Source organism: Lathyrus oleraceus, chromosome 3 (assembly GCF_024323335.1).
Source record: "Lathyrus oleraceus cultivar Zhongwan6 chromosome 3, CAAS_Psat_ZW6_1.0, whole genome shotgun sequence".
NCBI lineage: Eukaryota > Viridiplantae > Streptophyta > Magnoliopsida > Fabales > Fabaceae > Lathyrus > Lathyrus oleraceus.
In genome coordinates this window covers 369,760,915-369,787,017 of record NC_066581.1, presented here as the reverse complement: position 1 = coordinate 369,787,017, position 26,103 = coordinate 369,760,915, and the positions used below count along the sequence as shown (strand labels likewise).

Here is a 26,103-nt window from a genome sequence, read left to right as displayed (position 1 = left end):
TCCAGTCTGTTATCAAAAGAATCAGGTATGTGTATTAAACCGTAAGAATATGAAATTAACGTATCAAAATAATGAGAAAACAAATCAATATGTTTTACAAAATAATGTTTGAACAATTTTACACTTTGTTAATCAATTTCCAATGAAATAAGAAACAAAAATGGACTAAGACAATTTGTCAAACACTTTGTGTGCAATAGACACCAAACTAATTTTTCCTTTGTATTGTTGATATGAAAATCCAATTGCAAGTTTATGGATTGCAATTATATTAACAAAAATAGTTTGTAATATTTCAACACTAAGGAATTATCAATATATGAAATTGCACACTAAATGAGTTCACAAATTTTATATATATATATATATATATATATATATATATATATATATATATAAAGAGAGAGAGAGAGAGAGAGAATTTGTTTAGAAAGTTTCCCGATTGTCCTTACTATGGGTACGTCTGCCCCTAATTCCAAATGGAATTAAGATATTCAATAAGCTTTGCAAATGTTATATACAAGAGAGAAATAAAAATACAAACCCCCAAATCCCAAATTTGATGTTGATTCTATCTTCTTCTCTTCCCCTAATCTTAAGCAAGATCAAGTGTCCCAAAAATTCCAATTGATCCTCCGGTTCTGCTACTTCTTTGATAGAAACTCCTTTCTTTAAAGCTTTCACTCAGCTGAATCAAAATTGAAAAATCTTGTGCCAAAAACTCTTAAATCACCCTTGATCTTGGAGAGAAAACCCCAATTGGTTTTATCAATGAAACCCCTAAAGAAATCTCAACCCAATTTGATTTTACAAATCCTAAATTGGACCTTATCAAGCTTGTATATAGATGGCACCCAACAAAAATGATTATGTGTAGTTGTTGTGTGTATGCGTAGAAAAAAGTTGAAGATGATGAGAAAATTATTTGTATATTCTTGGCTTTAATAATTCGAAAAGGATGCATGAATTCATATATATATATATATATATATATATATATATATATATATATATATATATATATATATATATATATATATATATATATTTGTGTGTGTATGTGTATGTATGTGTGTGTGTATGTGTATGTATCTGTGTGTGTACGTGTGTGTGTGTGTGTGTGTGTGTGTGTGTGTGTGTGTGTGCGTGTGTGTGTGTGTATGTGTGTGTGTGTGTGAGACAGAGAGAGAGAGAGAGAGAGAAATAAAAGAAAAACAGAACTTAGAAAAATTACAAGTTTGGAATTTTCAAAACAGTATGTGTCGACCTAAGATATGAGTGTGTCAACCCATATAAGCATTTTAGCTTATATATGTCGACTGAAGACAACCTAGGCATTGACCTCGAGCAGGAAAAGACTTTGGCTTTGCCAAAGGCTCATCATGCATCGACCTCAAGTGGGCACGTACCTACCTAAACATGTTATGTGTCGACACATATAAGGCAACAACTTTGGTTTAGTAAAAGCTTTAGTATGTGTCGACCTATGGCTTGGATGTGTCGACCTCTAACATAGTTTTTCATATAAACACTTAATTTTAACTTGTAAAAATATTTCTAACCTGATTTTAAGTATCCTAAGATGAAATTGCACATCTATACATAGAGGATAATGTTCAATATACACAAATACTAAGTGTCCTAGTCTTTGACATCATTCAAAACATTTCTAAAAGGATAGTGCCCTCACAAGATATGACTAGCAGGAAAAATCGTGTGATTATTGATGCTCTTGAGGCAATGGCTTATATGATGGTACAAACAAATGAAATAGTGCATGCTAACCAGAAGTAGAATGGTGGAGTTGATGAGTTATGTGGGTTGGGAAAGATCCAAAAGTACAGGGAAGGTACAATCCTAAAGGTTATTAGGCTTGGCTTCAAGAGATTGAGAATATTTTCATAGTTATGACATGCACTGATGTGTAGAAGGTGTTGTTCGGAACGCATATGTTGTTTGAAGAAGTTGAGTATTGGTGGAAGAATACTAGTTAGAGGATGAAAGCTGCTAATGTGAAACCTACTTAGGCTAATTTTAAGAATGAGTTTTTGGACAAGTATTTTCCAGTTGATGTTCGTAGCCATAAAGAGATTGCGTTCTTGGTACTGAAGTAGAGGAATATGATTGTGGCTGATTATGCAGCTAAGTTTGAGGAGATATTAATACTTTGTCATCACTATAATGGTGTGAAATCTAAGGGTTCAAAGTGCATGAAGTTTGAGAGTGGCTTATGTCAGGAGATCAAGCGGTTCATAGGCTATCAGGAGATTATTCGTTTCTCAGTGTTGGTGAACAGAGGAAGAATTTATTATGAGGATAATAAAGTTAGATATGCTCACTAAAAGAGTGTGAGTGAGAAGAAGAGTGGGAGTCAGAATCGTGGTAAGCCATGTGTGACTCCAGTTGCTAAAGGGAATAAGAAGTCCCAGCAGAAGGCTGCAAGTAGAAGTGGAACGATGGGAGAGAAGTTTCTACTTCTCTGAGTTGTTTCGAGTGTGAAGAGTTAGGTCATCATGCTGCTGAGTGCAAGATCACGGGCCTGACATGTTTCAAGTGTGGGAAGCAGGGACATTGCGCCACTGATTGCAAAGGTGCAACTTTTATTTGTTTCAATTATGGATAACCAGGTCATATTAGTACCTAGTTTCATAAGTCGAAGGAAGCGCCAAACGTCGTGTAAGATAGTGGGAAGGTGTTTGCTCTTGGTGGCGAGGAGGTCTCGAGATCAAATAATTTGATTCGAGGGACGTTTTTTATTAATGGTATCTCTTTGGTTGCTATCATTGATACATGTGTGACACATTAGTTCATATTGCATGACAGTATGGTCAAGTTGAATATGGAAGTGTCTCCTACGAATAGAAGTATGGTTATTGATACATCTACCAGTGGTTCGATGACTACTCCGTTGGTTTGTTTGAATTGTCCTTTGACCTTTTAGGGTAAAGACTTTGGAGTTGACTCAATTTTTTTACCTCTGAGTCAAATCGATGTTATTCTAGGAATGAATTGGTTAGAGTTCAACCATGTTCATATCAATTGTTTTGATAAGATCGTGTTGTTTCCCGATCCCAAAGAGAGTGCGAATTTGAGATTCATATCCTCCAATGAAGTAAAGATGTGCTTGAAGTAGGATAATCAAGTGCTCGTGATGTTCGTTTCCTTGAGAGTGGAGAGCCAAGCGGTGCTTGTAGATATTTCTGTTGTGTGTAAGTTCCCTGATGTTTTTCTTGTGGATACTAATGATTTATTATCGGAGCGTGAAGTGGAGTTATCCATAGATTTAGTACCTGATACTAGGCATGTGTCGATGGCACCATATAGAACGTATGTGTCAGAGTTGAGTGAGTTGAAGAAACAGTTAGAAGATCTATTAGAGAATAAGTTTATCAGACATAGTGTATCGTTATGGGGAGCACAAGTGTTATTGGTTAAGAAGAAAGATAGGAGCATGAGGTTATGTGTGGATTATCGATAATTGAACAAGGTTACTATTAATAAAGAATATCCTTTTCCTAGAATTGATGACCTTATGGATCAGTTGGTTGGAGCTTATGTGTTTATACAGATTGATCTACAATCAGATTATTATCAGATTTGAGTAAAGTCAGAAGATATATCGAAGACTGCATTTAGAACTCGTTATAGACATTATGAGTATTCAATTATGTCTTTAGGTTTGTATTCATGGAGTACATGAATAATATTTTTCATCCTTACTTGGATCAGTTTGTTGCGGTGTTCATAGATGATATTTTGGTGTATTCCAAGTCAGATGAAGAGCATGCAGGACACTTGAGGGTTGTGTTTACGACCTTGAAAGAGAAGAATTTGTATTCTAAGTTGTCCAAGTGTGAATTATGATTAAGATAAGAGATTTTAATTTATCATGTGATCTCTAGTGGTGGAATATCAGTTGATCCGTCAAAGGTATACGCAATGTTATAGTGGGAGACTCCTAAGTTGGTTACAGAGATCATAAGTTTTCTGGGTTTTGCTGGTTACTATAAAAGGTTTATAAAAGGCTTTTAAAAGTTGGGTTTTCCTTTTACTCAGTTAACCCGGAAAGGGAAAGCTTATGTGTGGGATGTTCAGTGTGAAAAAATTTTCCAAGAGCTGAAGAAGAGTATTCATCCCAGGGGTCACAAAGATGTATCAAGATCTTAAGAAACTGTTTTGGTAGCCAAGTATGAAGAAGGATATTGCCAAGTTTATGTATTCTTGTTTGACTTGTCAGAAGTCAAAGGTCGAGCATCATAAGCCGTCTGGATTGATGCAACCTTTGAGTATTCCTGAGTAGAAGTGGGATAATATCTCTATTGATTTTGTGGTGGGTTTGCCAAAGACCTCCAAAGGAAATTATTCAATATGGGTTGTTATGGGTAGATTGACTAAGTTGACTCATTTTATTCCAATAAAGACTAGTTACCCATTGCAGAAGCTAGCAGAGATCTACATCAGTGAGATTGTGAAGTTGCATGGTATTCTTTCGAGCATTATTTCATACAGAGATACGAGGTTCATGTCAAGGTTTTAGGAGAGTTTGCAAGAAGCATTGGGAACCAAGTTGAGGATGAGTTATGATAAAAGTGTTGAGTTATGCTTGGATGTTTGGTTCAAAGGGGAACCATTATTGTGGCCTTGTATTGGCGACGTTCATGCTAAGTTTAAGTTTAGTGAGGAACTAGTGAGGAGTATTAAAGTTGGAGGTTTGATACGAGTATTGCATTTGTTTGTTGCATTCATGCATCATGTATATCAGAGATAGGTAGTGAAATTCTAGTTATCAGACTTTGGATGTCACACTGGTTGTTATGACATCCAATTCTGCACAGACAGGGATTATGCAGAACTTAACAGTAAGTGCAGTAAATAACACAAGTAATTGTTCACCCAGTTCAGTCCAACATGACCTACATCTGGGGGCTACCAAGCCAGGGAGGAAATCCACTATTAGTAGTATCAATTCAAAGCTAAACTCACCCGTTTACAACTTATCACTTAATCCCTACCCAATGCAATTTCAATCTTAACCTAAGATCAGAGTTCCTACTCACTCCCCCTCAATCACCTCAGTGATTACTATCTTTAAACAATATTAAAGACAAGTTGAAGTCACACTTCAAACAACTCTTGATTGTGCTTCACAGCTTTAATCAAGATACACAGCACTCACGCTTAAAAGCTTTGAGCGACACAACACTTACAACTCAATGAACACCCTATGCCACAGCAATCATCTACTTGATAATGGCTTGGCTTACAAGATACGTCTAATACAAGACTCACAAAAATACAGCAGTGAAGTATGATGGACACACAAAATCTTCACGCCTCAAAATCCCTGAAACTGAATGAAGGAACGCCTTCCTTTTATATTGCAGTATCCTGGGCTTTTGCACCTGTATTCTCCTGAATTTAAGGTCACGCGAGTTCCCATAAATTCAACATTTAGGTTACTAACAAATAGGCTATTTGTTAGGTTCATTGAATGTAGCTTGGTTGTTGATTTCCTGGATTTTCTCTCAGTAGTTGAATCCCTGAAGAATAGCCTGAGAAAAAGCTGAAACAGAAAACTGAACAACCTACAATATAGCATATGTTGTCAGGCATGAATGTCACGACATTCAGCTTGACATCAAGGTCCATATGCTGAGTCTGTTTTTCCAGAAAACAGAATGTACAATCTGCTGACCTGTACATGATCAAAATGACCATACTACAGTAACAGCTTACATTAATAAATGTCAAAGTGTCCAACTTAACATTTACACATTTGGCCTTAAGTTAGTTCTGTTATTCTCTTGAAGAACAAAACTAAGTTACATGCTGAATTATAACAGAACACCACTCTGTCTAATGTTCAGTAGCTGTTGTTAATGATGAATGTCATAACATCCAGTTTGACATTCAGTCAGTAGGCCTTATGCCAGGTCTGGTCTTTCCTTGATAACCAGACTGGAAATAAATACTAAGTTCTAACAGAACACCTGCTGTTCTATTCCTTAGTATCTGTTGACAGGTATGAATGTCACAGCATCCAGTTTGACATTCAATAAATCCTGTGTTAGCTAGTCCTGCAGTAACTACCATGTAGTCACACATACATGTCATGACATCAGTCAAGACATTAGTACCCATCTAGTGTTTTACCATATAATGCAGCCAATTAAACACCTACAAACTCCCCCTTTGGCAAATTTTTGGCTAAAACACTTTGATCCCCATAACAGAGTTCATAGCAGCGGAATTACACACCTAGCAGGAATTAGTACTAGCTCATACACTCAGAGTGGCAGCACACTCACACACATACAGAAGTTAAATAAAAACTTCACACACAATTGCTGCAGGGGAGGAATCTGTCGTCCTGAGAGTCTGTTGTAGAGACCCTGAGTGTCTGTTGTAGAGACACCCACTCTGTTTGTTCAGGGGTTACTCCCCTTTTTTGTCAAAAATGTTGCCAAAGCCAACAACATAACCAGAGAATAACAACAGAGTTACAGACTTGGTTTTACTTCACAGTTTTAACCAAGTTACCATCCACTTGATCTTGCTTCACAGCTTTGATCAAGTAATCACCCACTTTTGCTTTACAGTAGGTACCACCATATCAGATGCCATGATGTTGTTTCTGACATCCAGAACCACTCCTGCATGAACAGCATCCTTGAACTCCTGCAGATACATTGGCCTTCTCACAGTAGGGTGTCTCCTTACCCTCTTGTATCCACCCTTGTTGCAAGTGGCATAGCTATGATCTGTTGACCAATCATAGCCTAGTACAAATTGTTTAATAGGCAGAGATATTAAACAATTTATCCCAACCATCAGTGGTTGCTATAAGGTCTCAGAGAGACATATTCCCAGTTTGCTCCTTAAGTTTTCAAACTGAGTAGCATCCAGAGCCTTTGTAAATATGTCAGCCAGTTGAAGATCCATGGCTACATGTTCCAAAGTGATCACCTTGTCTTCCACCAGATCTCTGATGAAGTGGTGCCTAATGTCAATATGTTTGGTCCTGCTGTGTTGGATGGGATTCTTGGAGATATTGATGGCACTGAGATTATCACAGAACAATGTCATGACATTTTGAGTGACATTGTACTCAGTGAGCATCTGTTTCATCCAAACCAGTTGGGAACAACTGCTTCCAGCTGCTATGTATTCAGCCTCTGCAGTGGACAGAGAGACACAGTTCTGCTTCTTGCTGAACCAAGATATGAGGTTGTCTCCTAAGAAGAAGCATCCACCTGATGTGCTTTTTCTGTCATCAGCACTCCCAGCCCAGTCTGCATCACAATACCCAGATAGGACAGGCTCAGACCCATGTGAGTACAGCATCCCATAGTCACATGTCCCATTGATGTACTTGAGAATCCGTTTGACTTGATTCAAGTGACTCACCTTAGGCTCTGCTTGATATCTGGCACACACTCCAACTGTATAAGAAATGTCAGGTCTACTTGCAGTTAGGTACAACAGACTACCTATCATGCTTTTATACAGGCATTGATCAACACTAGGCCCTCCATCATCTTTGGTCAACTTCAAATGAGTGGGAGCAGGAGTCCTCTTGTGCCTAGCATTATCCATACCAAACTTCTTAACTATGTTCTTGGCATACTTGCTTTGGGAGAGAAACATAGAGTCCTTCATTTGGTTTACTTGCATTCCAAGGAAATAGGTCAGTTCTCCCACTAGACTCATTTCAAACTCAGACTGCATCTGGTGAACAAATTTTTGAACCATTTGTTCTGACATTCCACCAAAGACTATATCATCAACATAAATTTGAGCTATCATGATTTTGCCTTCTTCATCCTTCACAAACAGGGTTTTATCTATGCCACCCTTTCTGTATCCATTTGAGGTCAGAAATTCGGTTAACCTTTCATACCATGCTTTAGGTGCTTGTTTCAACCCATACAAGGCTTTCCTCAACTTGTATACATGCTCAGGTTGGTTAGGATCACAGAACCCTTTAGGTTGTTCCACATAGACTTCCTCATTCAGGTAGCCATTCAAGAATGCACTCTTCACATCCATTTGGAATAGCTTAAACTTCAGGATGCATGCTACCCCCAACAGCAATCTGATGGACTCAAGCCTAGCCACAGGAGCAAATGTCTCATCAAAATCTACCCCTTCAACTTGAGTATATCCTTGAGCTACTAGTCTTGCTTTATTCCTAGTAATTACTCCTTTCTCATCAGATTTGTTTTTGTAGATCCACTTGGTACCAATGATGTTGGTCCCTTCAGGTCTTGGAACTAGCTCCCAGACTTCATTCCTTTTGAACTGCTCAAGTTCCTCTTGCATGGCAGTGATCCAGTATTCATCAGTCAGGGCTTCCTTCACATTCTTTGGTTCAACCTTGGATACAAAGCAGGAATTTGAGTTTATTCCTCTTGACCTGGTAGTTACACCACTGGTGGGATCCCCTATGATAAGATCCTTAGGGTGGTCTTTCTGAATTCTGATAGATGGCACTTTGGTGGTTGCATCTACTTCACATTCAGGAGGAGGTTCCTGTACTTCTTCAGACTTGACTGGACTGTCAGTTGAACTGTCAAGGAATGTTTCAACATCCTCCATGACATCGGTTCCTTCCTCTTTATCGTCCACAATGACATTTATGGATTCCATCAGGACATTGGTCCTGTAGTTGAACACTCTGTAGGCTCTGCTGTTCGTGGAGTATCCCAGAAATATACCTTCATCACTTTTGGGATCTAGCTTCCTTCTCTGTTCACGATCTGTGAGAATGTAGCATTTATTTCCAAAGATATGAAAGTACTTCACAGTGGGTTTTCTGCCTTTCCATATTTCATATAGAGTGGAGGAGGTTCCTTTTCTCAAGGTGACTCTGTTGTGAACATAGCATGCGGTATTCATTGCTTCAGACCAGAAGTGCATGGGGAGCTTCTTTGCATGAATCATTGCTCTGGAAGATTCTTGAATAGTTCTATTTTTTCTTTCAACTATTCCATTCTGCTGAGGAGTTATAGGGGAGGAGAACTCATGACTTATTCCTTCAGACGAGCAAAACTCATCAAACTTGGAATTCTTGAACTCCGTACCATGATCACTTCTAATCCGGACCACACAACTGTCCTTTTCCCTTTGAAGTCTTATGCACAGGTCTTTGAAGACATCAAATGTATCTGACTTCTCTCTGATGAAGCTTATCCACGTGTATCTGGAATGGTCATCCACCACCACGTATGCATATTTCTTCCCACCAAGACTTTCAACCTGCATAGATCCCATTAGGTCCATGTGCAACAGTTCCAGAACTCTGGAGGTTGTGGGATGTCCCAGCTTCGGATGTGACATCTTGGTTTGCTTGCCCACCTGACATTCTCCACAGACTCTTCCTTCATCAATCAGGAGCCTGTGGTACAAATACCCAGGTAGATGAGCCTTAGTTGATGTTGTATTTTGGAGGATGATGTAGTGGTCTTCTTCGTCATTTATCACTTTTGAATTTATTTTAGTTTCTGCGTGTCGCTCTGATAGTGTAACACCGGGATAGGTTACCTTTATGTTTTGCATTCTGAGAGTTATTGAACTATTTCTTTTATGATTTGAAATGAAATTGATTTTTATTTACGAGATAATTAAAGTTGAGAGTCATGTGTTCTGAGTGGGAGATCATGTATTCTTGAGAGTCACTCTGGTGACTGGTGTTAATCGTGTGTTCGACAACATCACTTAAGGCTTCCCCTGACTCTTTTAGTGTTCGACAAAACCTTGGATTGTGATACAACTGTTCTGTATCGGTCAAATGCTCAAATGACTATGGTCTAATTCATCTCAAATCCACTCCACTTGACTCAAAATATATAATCAACTCACATATAAAGAGTAAAATATATTCTCTAATCTCCATTTTCACTACGCTTATCTTGAATCTTAAAGTGATTTGGGAGTTGGAATACTAATCATGTTCATCCCATGTCGTCGTAAAAAAAAATCAGAATCACTATTTAAGATCATCAATTATTCAACTGCTTCCATTTTAGTACCTAAACGAAACAGTACAAATCAATATATTTTATTTAATATTTATAAATTTTAGGATAATAGTGAATCCATTAATATTTAATAAAAATAATTTTATAAAAAAATTATTATATTTTATTTATACACATTTTTTATTTTGTATAAACTAATCAAATCAATCACCCTTTTTTTAAAACGTATGATATTTATAACTCAAAAACAATCTTTGACTTTTTATTGAAAAATATTCTAGACAACAAACTGTAACTTCTTATATTGTGAATATAAGTATTACAGTATTATGAAAAAACTGTATTATCTAAGTATAATATGAAAAAAAAATTGTTTATACCTCGTTTGCTGTGAATCATTTTACATTCTCAAACATTTATAATACATGTGACTTTTAAAATAAATTACTTATAATTTAATTTAATATATATTTTATTAAACATTTTACAATTCAATTTGTTATCAAAATTTATAAAATAAATTATACTAGTACAGTATTTACTAAAAAGTCCTTAAATAAGATTCAAACTCACTACAATTTTACTAAGGGAACAAACTTGCTTTGTTTACAATTTTATTAAAACACCTCATTTTTATCATAATCACGGTAAAAATGCCCGGATAATTAATTATGGTACTGATAATAATAATAAAAAATTACATAGTTGATAAATTAATGTTAAACTCTTTAATTTGAAATAAATATTTTGTTAGATAGAAATTAAATATTTTCTGCCCGCATAAACACAATTATAAAGATAAATTCTTCAAACTATAAAACACCACAATATACATGTCAAAATTCTCTTTAATTTGCAGAGGTGAGTTCTAATCCGGAAGTTCGGGTTAAGTAAAAAAAAAATTGTAGATTTTATTCTATTGGTAATGTATAAAGAGATTAATTGAAATACACTGTCACTATAAAAGGGTTTTAGATGTTGGATATTAAAAGAAGTTTGACTTTTATTTAAAAAATCTATAAAGTAATACAAACGGATTAATCTCATATATAAAATATTTAGTTATACCACCATTTGGTTCCTAGTATTATAAAACAGAGAAAAAATATTTATTATTTTAATATTTATTTATTGAGATATAAAAGTGGAGAGGTAAAGGGTGGTTTTTCCCTGTTGGCGTATAATTTGCAGCACATATGCATCTCATGCAGTAGCAGCAAAAACACTCGAGTTTTCTCCGTAACAACAGTTATTATTTCTGATCATCACCGCATCTTTCTCTGCACTAGATATGAATTATAACAACAAAGACAAGTATTTTTCTCTACCTTTTCTCTATTTTAATTTTTCATTTTTATTATTATTATTTTTTGGGTCTTGCATTCGTCAAACACACAACGCTCTTTAGGCGGAACTTTTATTGTTTTTCGTACTTTCTCCTTTCCGTTAATTTTGCTTTGATTTTTCTTTCAACTGGTTTTTTTTAAGTTAATTGGTTGATCTTCGGCTTCTGTAGTTTGTTTGTGTGTATTGCTTGGATTTTTATTTTTATTTTCTATAATTCTGCTCTTGAAATTGTTCAATTTACGTCAAATTTTATGGATTTCTGGATAGATAAATGACAGTGATTGTGTTGGCGGTTTTTGTTTTTTCATCCCTTTTTATTTTGTTGTTGATTTTAAGAAATTTCTTTTATTTGTTTTATTAATCGAGTAGTTTTTGTTTTTGTCATTGACTATGAGAGAACACGTCCCTAAAAATATTCTAGAATCTGATGGTTATGTTCTTTTTCTATTTTATGGCTGTTTGTTTGGTAACTAGTGTTGTGGTTTAGCCTATCTAGCACCGACATGATACCGACACTTGTGATTACGTTTAATTTATTCATTTTTCTTTAAATTATTATCGGTGTCGACGTGTCAGTGTGAGTGTCGCGTGCTTAGTAGGTTTAGCTTATGCTCTTTTTCTGATTATGGTGTGTTCTGCAATTCTTGATTTGGGAGTAACTTCATGTTACCTCTTTTGATTCATTCACATTGGTTATAGCTTCGGCTTTTAGGCAATTTTCTTTGTTGCATGACATGAATTTCCTTTTCAATCCATTTTAAATGTATTAGCCTATTAGGGATTAGGAGCGGATCCCCGACTATTGTGAGAAGCGAGAACACATAGTTAGAATCGTCGGATTAAAATTAACGGCTACGATTATTATATTTTTAATTAAAACTTAAAAGAGGCAGGTGACCGAACTCAATCTGTTCCTCTCCTCTAAATTGTCTGCGCGCTGCTCTCCCTCGCACTTGTTGCAACAGGGAGCAGCATTTGAAGGCTACCGTTGAAGACTTTTGATTGAGAGGTAGGTTTCCAGATAGGGTAATCGACAATAAAGATGTCTAGGCAAATCAGCCACATAATCCGCGGCTTTTGACTTCCTGTATACTGATAAGATATAGTAAAGATGCAGACAAAATTCTGACAAAAACATTTGAAATTTGCCAGCTATTTCCCCGCAAAAAACTGGACGGTTGTTACTTGATGCATTGGGTTCCAGCCTACTTGATGCATTGGGTTCCAGCCTCATGCATTGGGTTACAGCCTCGTAAAAGGACACATATCGAAGGGATTTTTAGGAATAGCCTATTTGATGACAGATACTGTGGCGGTGGAGAGGAAGAAAAATACGCTTCTTAGGGGAAGAAGAAGTTGAATTCACATGCCTTTTTTTATTTAAAAATGTAATCTAAGGAATTAATTTTAATCTGATGGTGTTAATTATGTTTGCTCGATTCTCATGACAACTTGTTATTCTCACCTGAGTCGTTCTATATATCATTTGACTACTTTCCTCATTACGTAAAATTTCTTAATGTCTTAATGTTAGGGCTCCTTGGAATTGGCATAAGGAGGATGATTACGGTCTCCAGAGGTCGTCAAATTTTGGTAAGTTCTACTTATGATTGTAAGCTTAGTGTTAATAAATGATGCTTGACAAACCCTACTTGTTTCATAAGACATTTCGCAAGAGCTGTGGAATCAAGTTCCTCGAAATGAAGATCTTCCTATCGTGCTTGATGATGAAACAACCCCTGTGAAGGCTTGCGGGGATTTTGCATACAATATCAATAATGGTGGTAAGTTTTCTTTGGAAGTAAATTTTCTCGACCTTGTCTAATTATTATTGATACGTGCCACTTGACTATATTGCTGTTATTATTATTATTATTATTACCCTTTTATTTTTCGATACAATGTCATCGTTTTTAATTTGAACAAAATGTGGATTTCAGAATCAAATGATATTCAAAAGGAAGAGGTGGAAAGTTCGGAGACTTGTTCACAAGCCAAGAGACGGAGGATGCTGCAGTTCAACAATCAGAACGGGAATCATTCCCTTACTGATGTACAAATGTCTTCGGCATATTTGGAATTAAATGTCAGTGCTTGTAGCTTTCATCTATTTTGACACTTTCATGATACCTCCAAATGTTCATGATTTGCAGTTAGTCACACTTAACGATAATGCGAGTTCTTTTAACATTTGTCTGTCAAGTGTTTGTAGTAGTAATTTGTTGATTTGATTGTGATGTTTGAATTAATAATCGTTCTGGAGGTTTTTGTGTCAATGTATGACTGTGTTTATGCATATAGGGGACGGGCAACTCCAATGCGGATATTTTCCCGGAAGTGTCACAATGGCTATCTGACGTTTCAGGTTTTCCTTATACAAGATTCTGCTTGGATTTTTCTTAATGACTTTTGATAAATTATTTGGACGCTTATTTCGATTCTTTGCAAAATGTAATATGCAATAGATAGTGCTTCTGCTCCCAATTACGAGGACTTACAGTCAGCTGAAAGGTGGCTTGCAGACTGCTTCAAGGATACTGATATGCAAATATGTCCTGTGAATCCGTATGCTTCTAAAAACCACTGCAAATTTACGCCATATATTATTTACTTCATATATTATTTACCTATATAAAATAATCTTATGATTATGTTCTTTCAGGAATTTTTCTGTGGCAAATAATGTTCATGCTGATGTTACTGGTACTGCTTTTCACTGTTCATGCTGATGTTACTAGTAATGAGACATTGTCTGCTTTTCACTAATGTCTTCTAATGTTCGTTTCGTCCTTTGTTTTATACTGCTGGGACGCATCGAACTTAATTGAAAACATCGTATGCTATTGTAGGGCTCTCCAACTTAACACCACCACCAGTTGAGCAGATTGTGGTTCAGCATCAAACTCCAAGAAAAATTGTTTTCAAAGGTTTGATGTTTTTAATCTTCATATCTTTTTTTTTTAACTTGATATCGAATAAGGCGGAGACAAGCCTCCAAATACATATCTTCCGCCTAACTTCTGGCACACATGATTAAGCAATGTAAAATGCAAGGTTCTTATGCCAGAAGTTTTAGTAGATAGCAGTTAATGGTACGAAAACATTTGATATGAAAACTCTGACTTGCATTTACATATGTAGGTCGAAAATCTATGATGCAAACACCGACAAAGTTAGCTTCTACTGTGGCCTATCCATTTGCCTTCATCAAACCCTGCGGTGTCCATGGAGATGTCACTCTGAATGAAATAAATAAGCGCATTCAGGCTCCACCTCCTTCAAAATCAAAGCAAATGAAAGAAGATCCCATAGTTTACCCGAAATCGGCTTTTTCTGGTAAACCTGTAGTTGGAAAGACAAAGATTCGCACCGAAGGGGGAAAAGGTAGCATCACAATTATGAGAACTAGAGGCTAGGTACGTGGCTTAGTACTAGCTTCTGTTTTTCCCCATTTCCTTATGGGGCTGACTTTATTTTATGTAAACTACCAGATTTCAGATCCTTCATACCTTTTTAAGGTTGTTTTCACTGCCATCGGAACTATTTGGTGTTCCGAGGCCATTTTTGTTGAATTTACTTTATTGCTGCTATTACTTGACGCGGTTTAAATGCTCCGTTTTTTGGACATAAATTTAAAGTCAAACGACACTTTAAATTTTGAAAGTACAGTTAAGAACTATATGGTTTATATCCCTTTCATTTTGTTTCTTTGAGCTTCATATCAAACCAAAGTTATTGTTTATGGAAAAAAGAATGAAAGTTCACAAAGGAAAAAAATTGTATTTCTTATAATGACTTATGTTGATGATTAAAGTACATAAATTCACATCGCGGACTTCTTGCTACAGTTAAGAACTTCATTGATCAGTTATCACGGTTCTTGGTCATTTCTGTCAACTTTCCTAGGCCACCTTCTCTTCACTCTAGTATCAGTCTTATTTCTTGTCCTTCTACTCTTAGGAAAGAAGAATTGATTTGTCATCATTCTGATTTAGGTATCGCAACCTTCAAAAATGCTTATAATTTCATTTCACCTCTAGGCAAACCCTCCCTTGGCAAAGCTGGTATGGAATCAGTGCATTCCACATCCTTTTAGCTTTGGAGAATCTTGCATGATAAATGCCAATAGAGAAGAAGCTTAGGGTTAGATGTTGCATGGTGGTTTACATTTTCTCCTCTACGATCACGAAGCTGAGTCTAATCTAACTGTATTTATTGGTTTCTCTTTTGTCCAATCTCTTTGGCTTGGTTAGATGATATCTTCGATATGGTCGATTGCACTAGATACTCTTCCATCTGAGGTTTGTAGTTTATGTTAGGTGCTCAACTTCATGATATGCAATTGTGATCATTGTTTTCTAGATCGTTTGGTTTGGTTTGGTTGGTTTTGTAGAAATATAGGTGTTGGAAAATATATTATTTCCGATTTTATTATTGTCTTTAATACTATCTTTATTTTGCTTTATTTTCCATTAAGGAGAAAATCAATTGTAATAATTGTATCTTCACTATATAAATTAGCCTTAGGCTGACGAATAAAATATTACAATTTTTATCTCTTTTTTCCAATATGGTATCAATAGCGCTGAGTTAGGGGTTACCGTAAAGCTTTCATCAACCTATTGTTGTTGGGTTAGGGGTTACCATAAAGCTTTCCTCAACATATTTTTGTTGGGTTAGGGGTTACTATAAAATTTTCCTCAACATATTTTTGTTCGACCCGATTCACATACCCGCTTAGCCTCCTATGGCGAATAACAACAACAGGTGGTCTTCCTCATTATAGGCCTACACTAGATCCAACCATGGCGACCAACCACGATATGAATCTGAATGCTCAGTTCTGCCTACTAGGAACCTTGACGAGGGAAGAATGTCAGACAAAGTTCCTTGGTGTGATCACTGCAAGCGCGAATGGCATACACGTGAAACTTGTTGGAAGCTCAAAGACAAACCTCCTAACTAGAAGAAGAAAAGTGGTTGTGCATTTCAGGCTAGTAATTCTGATCAAGGGCAGCAACCTCCTCCGTCTCAGTTTCCACTCACTACGGAGCAACTAGACGGACTGTACAAACTCCTCGAGTCTCCAACCCCTTCTTGCTCTATAGCAACAAAAGGTAATTCTGCATTTCTTAGTGTAAGTCCCAGTCATACTTGGATAGTAGATTCAGGAGCATCCGATCACATGACAGGTGAATCTACTATGTTCTCTTCATATGGTCCAGGTGCAGGTAATCAAAAAATAAAAATCGCAAATGGCTCTTTTTCAGCCATTGCAGGTAAAGGGTCAGTTGTGTTGTCTCCAATGTTAACTCTTAAAAATGTCCTTCATGTTCCAAATTTATCTTGTAATTTAATATCCGTCAGTAAATTAGTCCAAGATATACATTGTCAAACTAATTTTTTTCGATCTCACTGTGTCTTTCAGGATTTGAACTCAGGGAAGATAATTGGCAGTGCTAAGGAGAGTGGAGGACTCTACTACCTTGACATTGGATCTGCATCACAACTACCTTCAAAAACAATAAGTTCCTGCTTTGAGTCTTTTTCAGTTTTGAATAACAAAGATGACAACATTATGGTATGGCATTTAAGGTTAGGTCATCCTAGTTTTCGTTTCTTAAAACACTTGTTTCCTAAGATATTTCACAATAAGAAGTTCTTCGTTTAAATGTGAAGCATGTGAATTTGCAAAGCATCATCGTTCCCAATTTTTAATACAGCCTTATAAACCATCAAAACCTTTTTCTATTATACACAGTGATGTTTGGGGCCCTAACCGTACAAGTACACTCTCTCTCAAAAAATGGTTTATCACATTTATAGATGACCATACAAGAGTACGTTGGGTGTACTTGTTAAAAGGGAAATCAGATGTTTGTCGGACTGTAAAGAATTTTGTTTTAATGGTGCAGAACCAATTTCAAACAAATATTCAAGTCTTTAGAAGTGATAATGACAAAAAAAAATTTAACACTATCCTCGGTGATTTTTTAAAAAAAAATGGGATTGTACATCAAAGTTCATGTCCTAATACTTCTCAACAAAATGGAGTGACCGAAAGGAAAAATAGACATTTACTAGAGGTTGCTAGAGCTCTACTTTTTTCAAATAAAGTACCTAATTATTTATGGGGCAAAACAGTTTTAACAGCTGCGTATTTAATTAACAGAATGCCTTCCAAAATTATCAATTTTCAAACTCCTATTAGTCTTCAAAGAATGTTTTCCTAGTACTCGTGTTTTAATTGATTTGATTTTAAAAATCTTTGGTTGCACAGCCTTTGTTCATGAACATAAAAATGTTGGGAAACTTGAGCCACGTGCTATAAAATGTGCCTTTGTTGATACTCCCCAACCCAAAAAGGATATAAATATTTTGATCCAAAAAATAAGAAAATGTTTGTCACTATGGATGTTACATTCTTTGAAAATAAATCTTTTTTTGATGACACTCATCTTCAAGGGGGGAGATAAACGAAGACTCGTTTCAAATTGAGGACATGAGTTTTTTAAATAACTTATCTTTGTCAATATCACAAAATTCTAAGATTTTTACACCTGCACCAATAGAAAATGACCATGTTTCTTTATCTGATCCTACTCCTGTCATGAGTAACGAACCTTGTGAATCCGAGCCTACATTTTCTCTTATAGAAAACAATGAGAATCCTAAAAACAATGATAGTGATGATCTAATTGAAATGCCACAAAATAATGAGTCACTTCAACAAAATAAATTTGAATTAGGAAATGGAACTTGGAAAGGAAAGGTTTTTGTGAAAAAGCACCATAAAGGAAAGGACAAGTCCACATCTCAACACTGCCAGGAATTTGAACTGGGGAATGATCAATTTCCTAACAAAAGAAAAGGTAAGTTTATCTCTGTTTCTGAGAGTCGTATTTTTGCCATTAGAAAACCTGACAGATCTTGCACTAAACATTCCATGTCCAATTTTATATCATATTCAAATTTGTCTTCATCTATGTCTGCCTTCACTTCAAAATTGTCTAGTGTAGAAATTCCAAAAAGTGTACAGGTTGCTCTAAAAATTTCAAAGTGGATGGAAATTGTACTTGAGGAGATGAAAGCTCTTGAAAAGAACAAAACTTGGAGTGTTACGTCACTACCAGATGGCAAGAAGACAATTGGATGCAAATGGGTGTTTACTGTGAAGTATAATTCATATGTGTCAATTGAAAGGTACAAGGCTCGCTTGGTGGCTAAAGGCTTTACTCAGACCTATGGTATAGATTACTCAGAGACATTTGCTCCTGTTGCAAAAATGAACATTGTCAGAATTCTTTTGTCTCTTGCTGCTAACATGGATTGGCCTTTGCATCAGTTAGATGTTAATAACGTCTTTCTTAATGGCGATCTAGAAGAAGAAGTATATATGGACATTCCTCCTGGCTTTGAAAACAAATTTAAGTCTTTGTATGGTTTAAAGCAGTCTCCTAGAGCTTGGTTTGAAAAATTCACCCAGTCCATGAAGAAACAAGGATACATCCAAGGACAGGCTGACCACACCTTGTTCACAAAATTCTCCCACAATGGGAAAGTTGTTGTCCTGATTGTTTATGTTGATGATATTGTCCTTACTAGAGACGATACAGTGGAAATGGCAAGAGTAAAAGAGAAATTGACAGTAGACTTTGAAATCAAGGACTTGGGATTCATGAGATATTTTCTAGGTATGGAGGTTGCTCGGTCAAAAAATGGTATTGTGGTTTCACAGCAGAAATACATTATAGACTTGTTGAAAGAAACAGGAGTGAGTGGATGTCGTCCTGCATATACCCCTATGGATCCTAATGCTAAACTTTGGGGAGAAGGTAATGTTTCTGTTGATACTGGGAGATATCAGAGATTGGTTGGGAAACTGATTTATTTGTCACACACCCGACCTGATATTGCTTTCTCAGTTAGTGTAGTGAGTCAATTTATACATTCTCCTTTTGAGGAACATCTTGAGGCAGTCTATAGGATACTGAGATATTTGAAGGGAAATCCTGAAAAAGGATTATTTTTTAAGAAAACTAGTGAAAAAAATGTGTCTATCTTCACCGATGCCGATTGAGCAGGTTCAGTCACAGATAGAAGATCAACCTCAGGATATTGTACCTATGTTTGGGGTAATCTTGTGACATGGAGGAGCAAGAAACAAGGAGTTGTAGCAAGGAGTAGTGCAGAGGCCGAGTTTAGAGCTATGTCTCAAGGTATTTGTGAAGGACTATGGATCCTTAGAGTCCTAGAAGAACTTAAGATGAAAATTGAGCTTCAATTGAAATTGTACTCTGACAGTAAAGCTGCTATTAGCATAGCTCATAATCCAGTTCAACATGACAGAACCAAGCATATCGAGATTGATCGACACTTCATAAAGGAGAAGTTAGATGCAGGAATCATATGTCTACCCTTCGTGACTTCAAGTCAACAAACTACGGATATCCTGACCAAAAGTTTGGCAAGGCCTACTTTTGAGTATTTGATAGACAAGTTGGGCATGATAAGCATTTATGCACCAATTTGAGGGGGGATGTTGGGAAATATATTATTTTCGGTTTTATTATTGTCTTTAATACTATCTTTATTTTTCTTTATTCTCCATTAAGGAGAAAATCAATTGTAATAATTGTATCTTCACTATATAAACTGGCCTTATGCTGACGAATAAAATATTACAGTTTTTGTCTCTTTTTTCCAATAATAGGTTTTGTAGAAATATAGTTCGCGTTGTTAAAAAAAACATCAACCTCTAGATGACTATTAATACGATCACTTCAAGTTTAAGGTTAGTTAGATGATGTAAAAAGTCATCTCTCAATAATCATGAAAGACCTTTAGCTCAGAAGGAATTTATTTGTTTGAAATTCATGCAAATGCATCAAAAATAATTTTTAGGCAATTTTAGATCAATGATTTGAATCAGGGTTGTTGTGATTTGAATCAGGGTTATTGTGATTCAAATCATAAGTATATGAACCATGTGATTCAAATCAACCTATAAGGTGATTTGAATCATCTTGTTTCAAATCATGCATATAATGATCATAATAACCTAATAAATCTTGGTTATTGAATGTGCTTTTTAATGGTGTAATTCGAATCAACCTTTAGGCAACTCAAATAAATTTGGTAAAAATGTTGATTCAGAAGTTTTAATTGATCTGAACTGACTTTTTTCAAAACCTCTTTTGTATGCTTGTGAGGTTAAGTTGAAAACTGTTCTGCATCCATAATATAGAGTGATTGTAAAAGAGAGGTTTAGATATGTTCATATGTTCTTGAATGTTTCATTAGTATAGATTGAGAAGTGTTCAATCATACTTGGGGGTGAAAGAAAAGAAGAATATGTTTTCAATTAGATAAGGAATTCTAGGGTTTTAGGTGGAGATTTTTCATGTTGTGAGGAAGCTAGTTCAATAAAAGGTTTGAGAATCGTGTGGTGGATGCTTCAAGATTGAGATTGACTAGATTTAAAGAGATGATTAAGATCAATTTATGGAGGTAATTTTAGAAATCAGAGGTTTCTCAAATGCAACAAAAGTTGAAGGTATTTGTTGGTTGCAACGGTCATAAAAAATCTTACAAATGGAAAGAAACTTTATTACATATAGTAAGGATAATGGAGTCACACTATGAGGTCGACAATGAATGAAGTAGGTTACATCGTGTAATAGTGTGGGCGTACGCAATTCAACTCAAATATATCATAGATCACTTATTAAGAAAGGGGGGATTACTCTCCACCACCAATTTTGAAAATGTCACTCCTCTGAGCAACACATTATTTTTATCATAATTTGATCCCGAGATGCATCTCTAAGTTAACCTTATATGCATATTGATTCATAACTGGATCACACTCTCATTTTGTCATGATTTAAATCGGAGATGCATCTCCATAAAAAATTTAGATATGCACTTTCTAAATCACCCTTTATTAGTAATTTTATATTTTTTTAGAAATGCACTGATGTAATTGATCATGTATTATAATTATACTATCATAATAATCTTTTTATAAATTAAACCATACACTGATCAAGGGCGAGTAACTCAGTTTCCATGGCTTGTTTCCAACAATCATACTGAGAGGCTTGTTTATATGTCTTTGGTTCAATGTTAGTGGATATGTAGCAACAAAAGACTTGATAAGGTGTGCAAAGTTGATATGAGATGACATATGATCAGGGATATGCAAAATGATTATGTGCAATATGATTATTATGAAATATAGAATTACAATGAAAATCTTGCAAGTAAGAAGGTTGTCTTAGGTTCTGGTTGATTTTCTCAAAAGTAAGGAAGAGGTAGGAATGTCAGTGGTAGAAGTGTCTAAAGGGGAAAAAGTAGGCATGACAGAAGGAGTGTTATGTGTAGTAGGGTGATTGTGCGGTCAAGGTCGGGAGAGATGGTTGGTCAAGTGAATGGTCAATTGTATGTGCAGAAGGAGGAGCCAGAGGTCCAAGTTCAGGGTTATCATCCAATAAATGAGGGATTTCATAGGAATCTTGTTCAGGAGTAAAAGATGAAATGGTATTTTGAGGTGTCTTAAAAGGAAAACGTGTCTCATAAAAGATTATATGTCTAGAGACAAAAATGTTATGAGAGTTTAAGTCATATATGATGTAGCCCTTTGTGCCATCTTTAAAGTCAAAGAAGATAACTTTTCTAGCTCTAGTATCAAATTTAGTTATATAAGCTTGAAGGGAATAGGCATAGCAGAGGCAACAAAAGACTTCGAGGTGAATAATGAAAGGTGGTTCCGGATAGAACATTTCAAAGAGACTTTTGTATTTAAGGAGAGGGTAGGAAGTTTATTGATAATATGAATGAGATGTGTGTTAAAGGTCCATATGTTAAGAGGAAGATTGGTTTGGAAGGAAAAGGATATGGTCATGTTCAAGATGTGTTGGTGTGTTCTCTCCACCACACGATTTTTGCTGTAGAGTTCTAACACAAGATTTTTGGTGAAGTATACCTTTAGATTGAAAGAAGGAATGCATTAAAAATTCAGAACCATTGTTTGTTCTAAAACGCTTTAAAGTGGCGTGAAAATGATATTCTATGTAGGAAACAAAGTTAAGGATGGTGTTTCTGGTTTCATCCTTAGTTTTTAAGAAAATAATCTAGGTAAATCTACTAAAATCATTTACCAAAGTGAGAAAATATCGATGACCTAAGATGGATACGGTTGAAAAGGGACCCTAAAGATCACCATGCAATAGTTCAAAAGGAGCATGAGAAGTAGAAGTGCTTAAAGGAAAATATAATCTCTTTTGTTTAGCATAATAACAAGAATCACATGGAGATCAAGTATTTTTAGTAGATACAAAGGATTTTTTTTTTGAAAATGACATGCAAGTCAATTTTAGAGGTGTGGCCTAGCCTACAATACCATTCAAGAGAATTTGTAGTAGCAATGAATTACAAGTGAATGCTTTAAACCTAACATGTGTAGAGTCTATGACATATAATCCCTTAATCATTTTAGCTATACCAACCATTACCTTGGTAATGTTCTGCAAAATATGGAAAGAGTCAGAGGTAAATTGCTCAAAACAATTATTAGACAATGCAAGTTTAGGGATGTATATGAGATTGGCCTGAAATGAAGGATATATAAAACACGACGCAATGTGAGTTGAAGAAAGATTAACAGAGCCAGAAATATAAGTTATGACATATGTATCATTAGGCAACAAAACATATATGAGAGTTATGGTATGATAAGACACAAATAAAGTTAGGGTAAAAGTTATGTGATCAGTGACACCAGTGTCCAAAATCCAAAGGTTAGGATGCTTACCATCAGGGGGAGATGACTTGGATGTCAAGGAAAAGGGTGTGTTAGTGATATTATTGGTTGCATAGTTAGGATTGCTTTGAGATTGTAGCAACAAACCAATGAGACTGTGATATTGTTCTTAAGTGAAACCAAAGGACTTGGAATTTGAAGATCATGTAACAAAAGAGTCATTGTTAGCCTCAGATTCATAAAAAATATTGGGTTTAAGTGCTTTGCCTTTTTTCTTGAATTCTTGAGGGTAGTTATGCTTGATAAAGCAAGTATCAATCGTGTGGTTGATTCATCCACAATGTGTGCAGACAAGGTTTGTGCCTCGATGGGGACTAGTCTATTTCCATTTAGGCTTTCCTTGAGAGGCATTAGCCATAAACGATGCAAATGCTAAAGAATTATCAGTTGTTTTAGTAGGAGGCAAATCAAGGATATGAAGAAAAAAATGTTCTTTCTTGTTGAATGATCATAGAGAAAATCGTGTTTATGGTAGGTAAAGAAGTCATGAGCATGATTTGAGACTTTGTGGAATTGAACTTTTCATTGAGCCTTTAAGATAACTGATAAATGATGGACAATTTACTAGTGTTGTCATCGAAGTAATACAAATAAATTCGTCTCCACAAGGATTGCGAATTTAAAACAAGATATCTAGTGCAACATAAATAAAGATAGTAAACGGTGGATTTTAAGATTGTTTTGGTCGAAAACGCAAGAAAAGAGTTTTATTACGATGATGAGATAAGTGGTCAGGTCATATTATAAAAATTCCCTATTTCTAATTGATTGATGAAACACGCATTAACAGACATACACTGACTACATAGTCACACGTCATACTAACTCTACCACTCCATCTAATCCTTTGGTGTGTAGCTCACTAATCTAGGCGTTAACTCCCCGACCCCTCAGGCCAATTGTCCCGTCATATTAGAAAACATAGCACGTTAACCCCTAAGTTACAATTTCTAATCATACTATCCCTAGTCAATTACTGAATTCAACAGTTAAAGTAGTTCATATATATAGCCCTAGGGTCAGTAGTCACTATTTATCAAGATCGATTCAAATGTCGTAACAATAAAAAACAATAGCACGATCAATAATTAAATAATAACAATAAGTCAAAAGAATAACATTAACACGTTTAATCATATATCTCAATCAAGTAAAAACGAGTTCATCTTTAAATTTGACCTAACCTAGAGGAATCTAGCTAGTAATGTTGAAACTAATTAATAACAATAGTTTAGATTCGAAGAGCATAAATAATCACTGAAGAAGAAGCTTTTTAATCGCTTCAATGGCCTCCAAAGGCTCCAAAATCGCTCTTAAATGTTACTTTCATGTCTTGGTAATCGAACCCATTATTTTTGCTCTTTCTTCCCTTTTAAAGTAGTCATAAGATGTCTCAATAAAAAGCTGCAATGCAGGCACGCTTCTTTTTAAAGCTGACGTGTTAGAGGAAACGTGGGTGCATTATGGGCACATAAAATCCAAGGGCTTCAGTGTGTTTTTGTTCCTTTTTCACCAGTTTTTTCACTAGGTCATTTTCTTCATCCAAAAGCGCTTTTTCCAGCTTTTTTCACTTAAATGTTTCTAACTTGCTCAATTCTTGTCATAATTCACCAATTTTTCTTGCTAAATGACGTACACTAATAGTCCATCATCACAACTCTAAACTTGAACTATTGCTTGACCTGAAGTAACCTGTCTGCACACTGAAACCTTGTCATAAATAAATTACAAACCTTACCAAATGAATGTCATTTGCTTTTGCTGATTGAGATGTTCGTTCCCTGCCTTACTTTAACTAATTCAGATTAGTTCTTACATCACCAGTACTCAATATATCTCTCTACTCACCATTATGAACTCAATTTCAAGAGTGTTCACTCAATCACATACAAGAGTAAAAATCAGTGAACTTGTAAGTTATCTTGAAAATCAGTCAGATCATATTTAAACACACATATTTGAGGATGTTTTGGTTGTAACGTGACTTATGCCAGGGTAGGATAATTTTTTAATAATCGGCTTAAACCTTAGATTTAGGTACCTCTTTGTCCTTCCTTGTATTTCCACTTTCATATCACTCTTTCTTTCATATTAGGTACCAGAGATTTTCAATTTTTTGGTCCTTTTCTTTTCTTTTCATCATTTTTTTTTTGAAAATGCCATGTTTTGACATCTTATTTTTATTTCTTTTTCTTTTTCTTAGACTAAATTCTTTAGTATCCATAACCCCAAACTTAAAGGTTGCTAACTTTCAAGAGCAACCCCAAACTTAGTGATTAGTTTATACTGAAAATACAATTTATCCACCTAACTCCAAGGAGGGTGTAAAGATTTTTTATCTTTCAAGTCAAAGGCATACAATAGGCTAAGTCACCGAAGGAAAGACTAAGGCTCAAATTGGTTAACAAAGGATATTAATTATAATGCAAGGGTGTTTACAAGGCCACACATTTTTCACAAACAACTACCTCTATGTGTGTTTATCATATCAACTAATTATAGCATATAAAATGCAAATTCTAGATATTACAAATGCATGGATATGCTCATAAAAAGAAATAAGTACACACTAGACATATTTAGCTCAACCCTCACTTGTTTAGATATCTGAAGGTTGAGTATCAGTGTGTCCCTTCTCTTTATCAATCATCACTCAACTTGGTCACTTCAATCTCGATCACTTTATTTATTTTTCATTGTGAATGATTTTCTATTCAATGGTAAGGAAGTAACTTAACTGAAAAAGAAACAGGCACACACATAATTTAATAATCAAAGAGAGCTAAGCATTACAAAATTTGGGGTAGAGCAATTTTAGTAGCTTCCCATCTTCACTGATTGGTACAAAAGGACATAAACAAAAGGAAATAAAAATAAAAGTAGCATGTTGAATTAGAAACTATCATCTGGGCGGAAGAAGTCACAAATCCTAGTTGTGTCAACTTGGTGCTG

General features: G+C 35.5%; 1 protein-coding gene across 2 annotated transcripts; it reads left to right on the top strand.

Moving 5' to 3' along the window:
- The first annotated feature begins 11,131 nt into the window (after nucleotides 1-11,131).
- LOC127127766 (protein XRI1) lies at nucleotides 11,132-17,031 on the top strand. 2 transcript variants are annotated; one of them, XM_051057040.1, is made up of 10 exons: nucleotides 11,132-11,294; nucleotides 12,862-12,920; nucleotides 12,992-13,111; nucleotides 13,268-13,413; nucleotides 13,629-13,692; nucleotides 13,793-13,892; nucleotides 13,990-14,030; nucleotides 14,177-14,254; nucleotides 14,469-14,743; nucleotides 16,756-17,031. In XM_051057040.1, exons 1-9 carry the CDS (start codon nucleotides 11,272-11,274, stop codon nucleotides 14,741-14,743), a joined length of 906 nt encoding a protein of 301 aa, XP_050912997.1. In that variant the 5' UTR covers nucleotides 11,132-11,271; the 3' UTR covers nucleotides 16,756-17,031. The 2 variants fall into 2 exon arrangements, with proteins under 2 accessions (XP_050912997.1, XP_050912996.1); XM_051057039.1 differs by lacking the exon at nucleotides 16,756-17,031 and having other exon boundaries at nucleotides 11,133-11,294; nucleotides 14,469-15,006.
- Nucleotides 17,032-26,103: the final 9,072 nt, after the last annotated feature.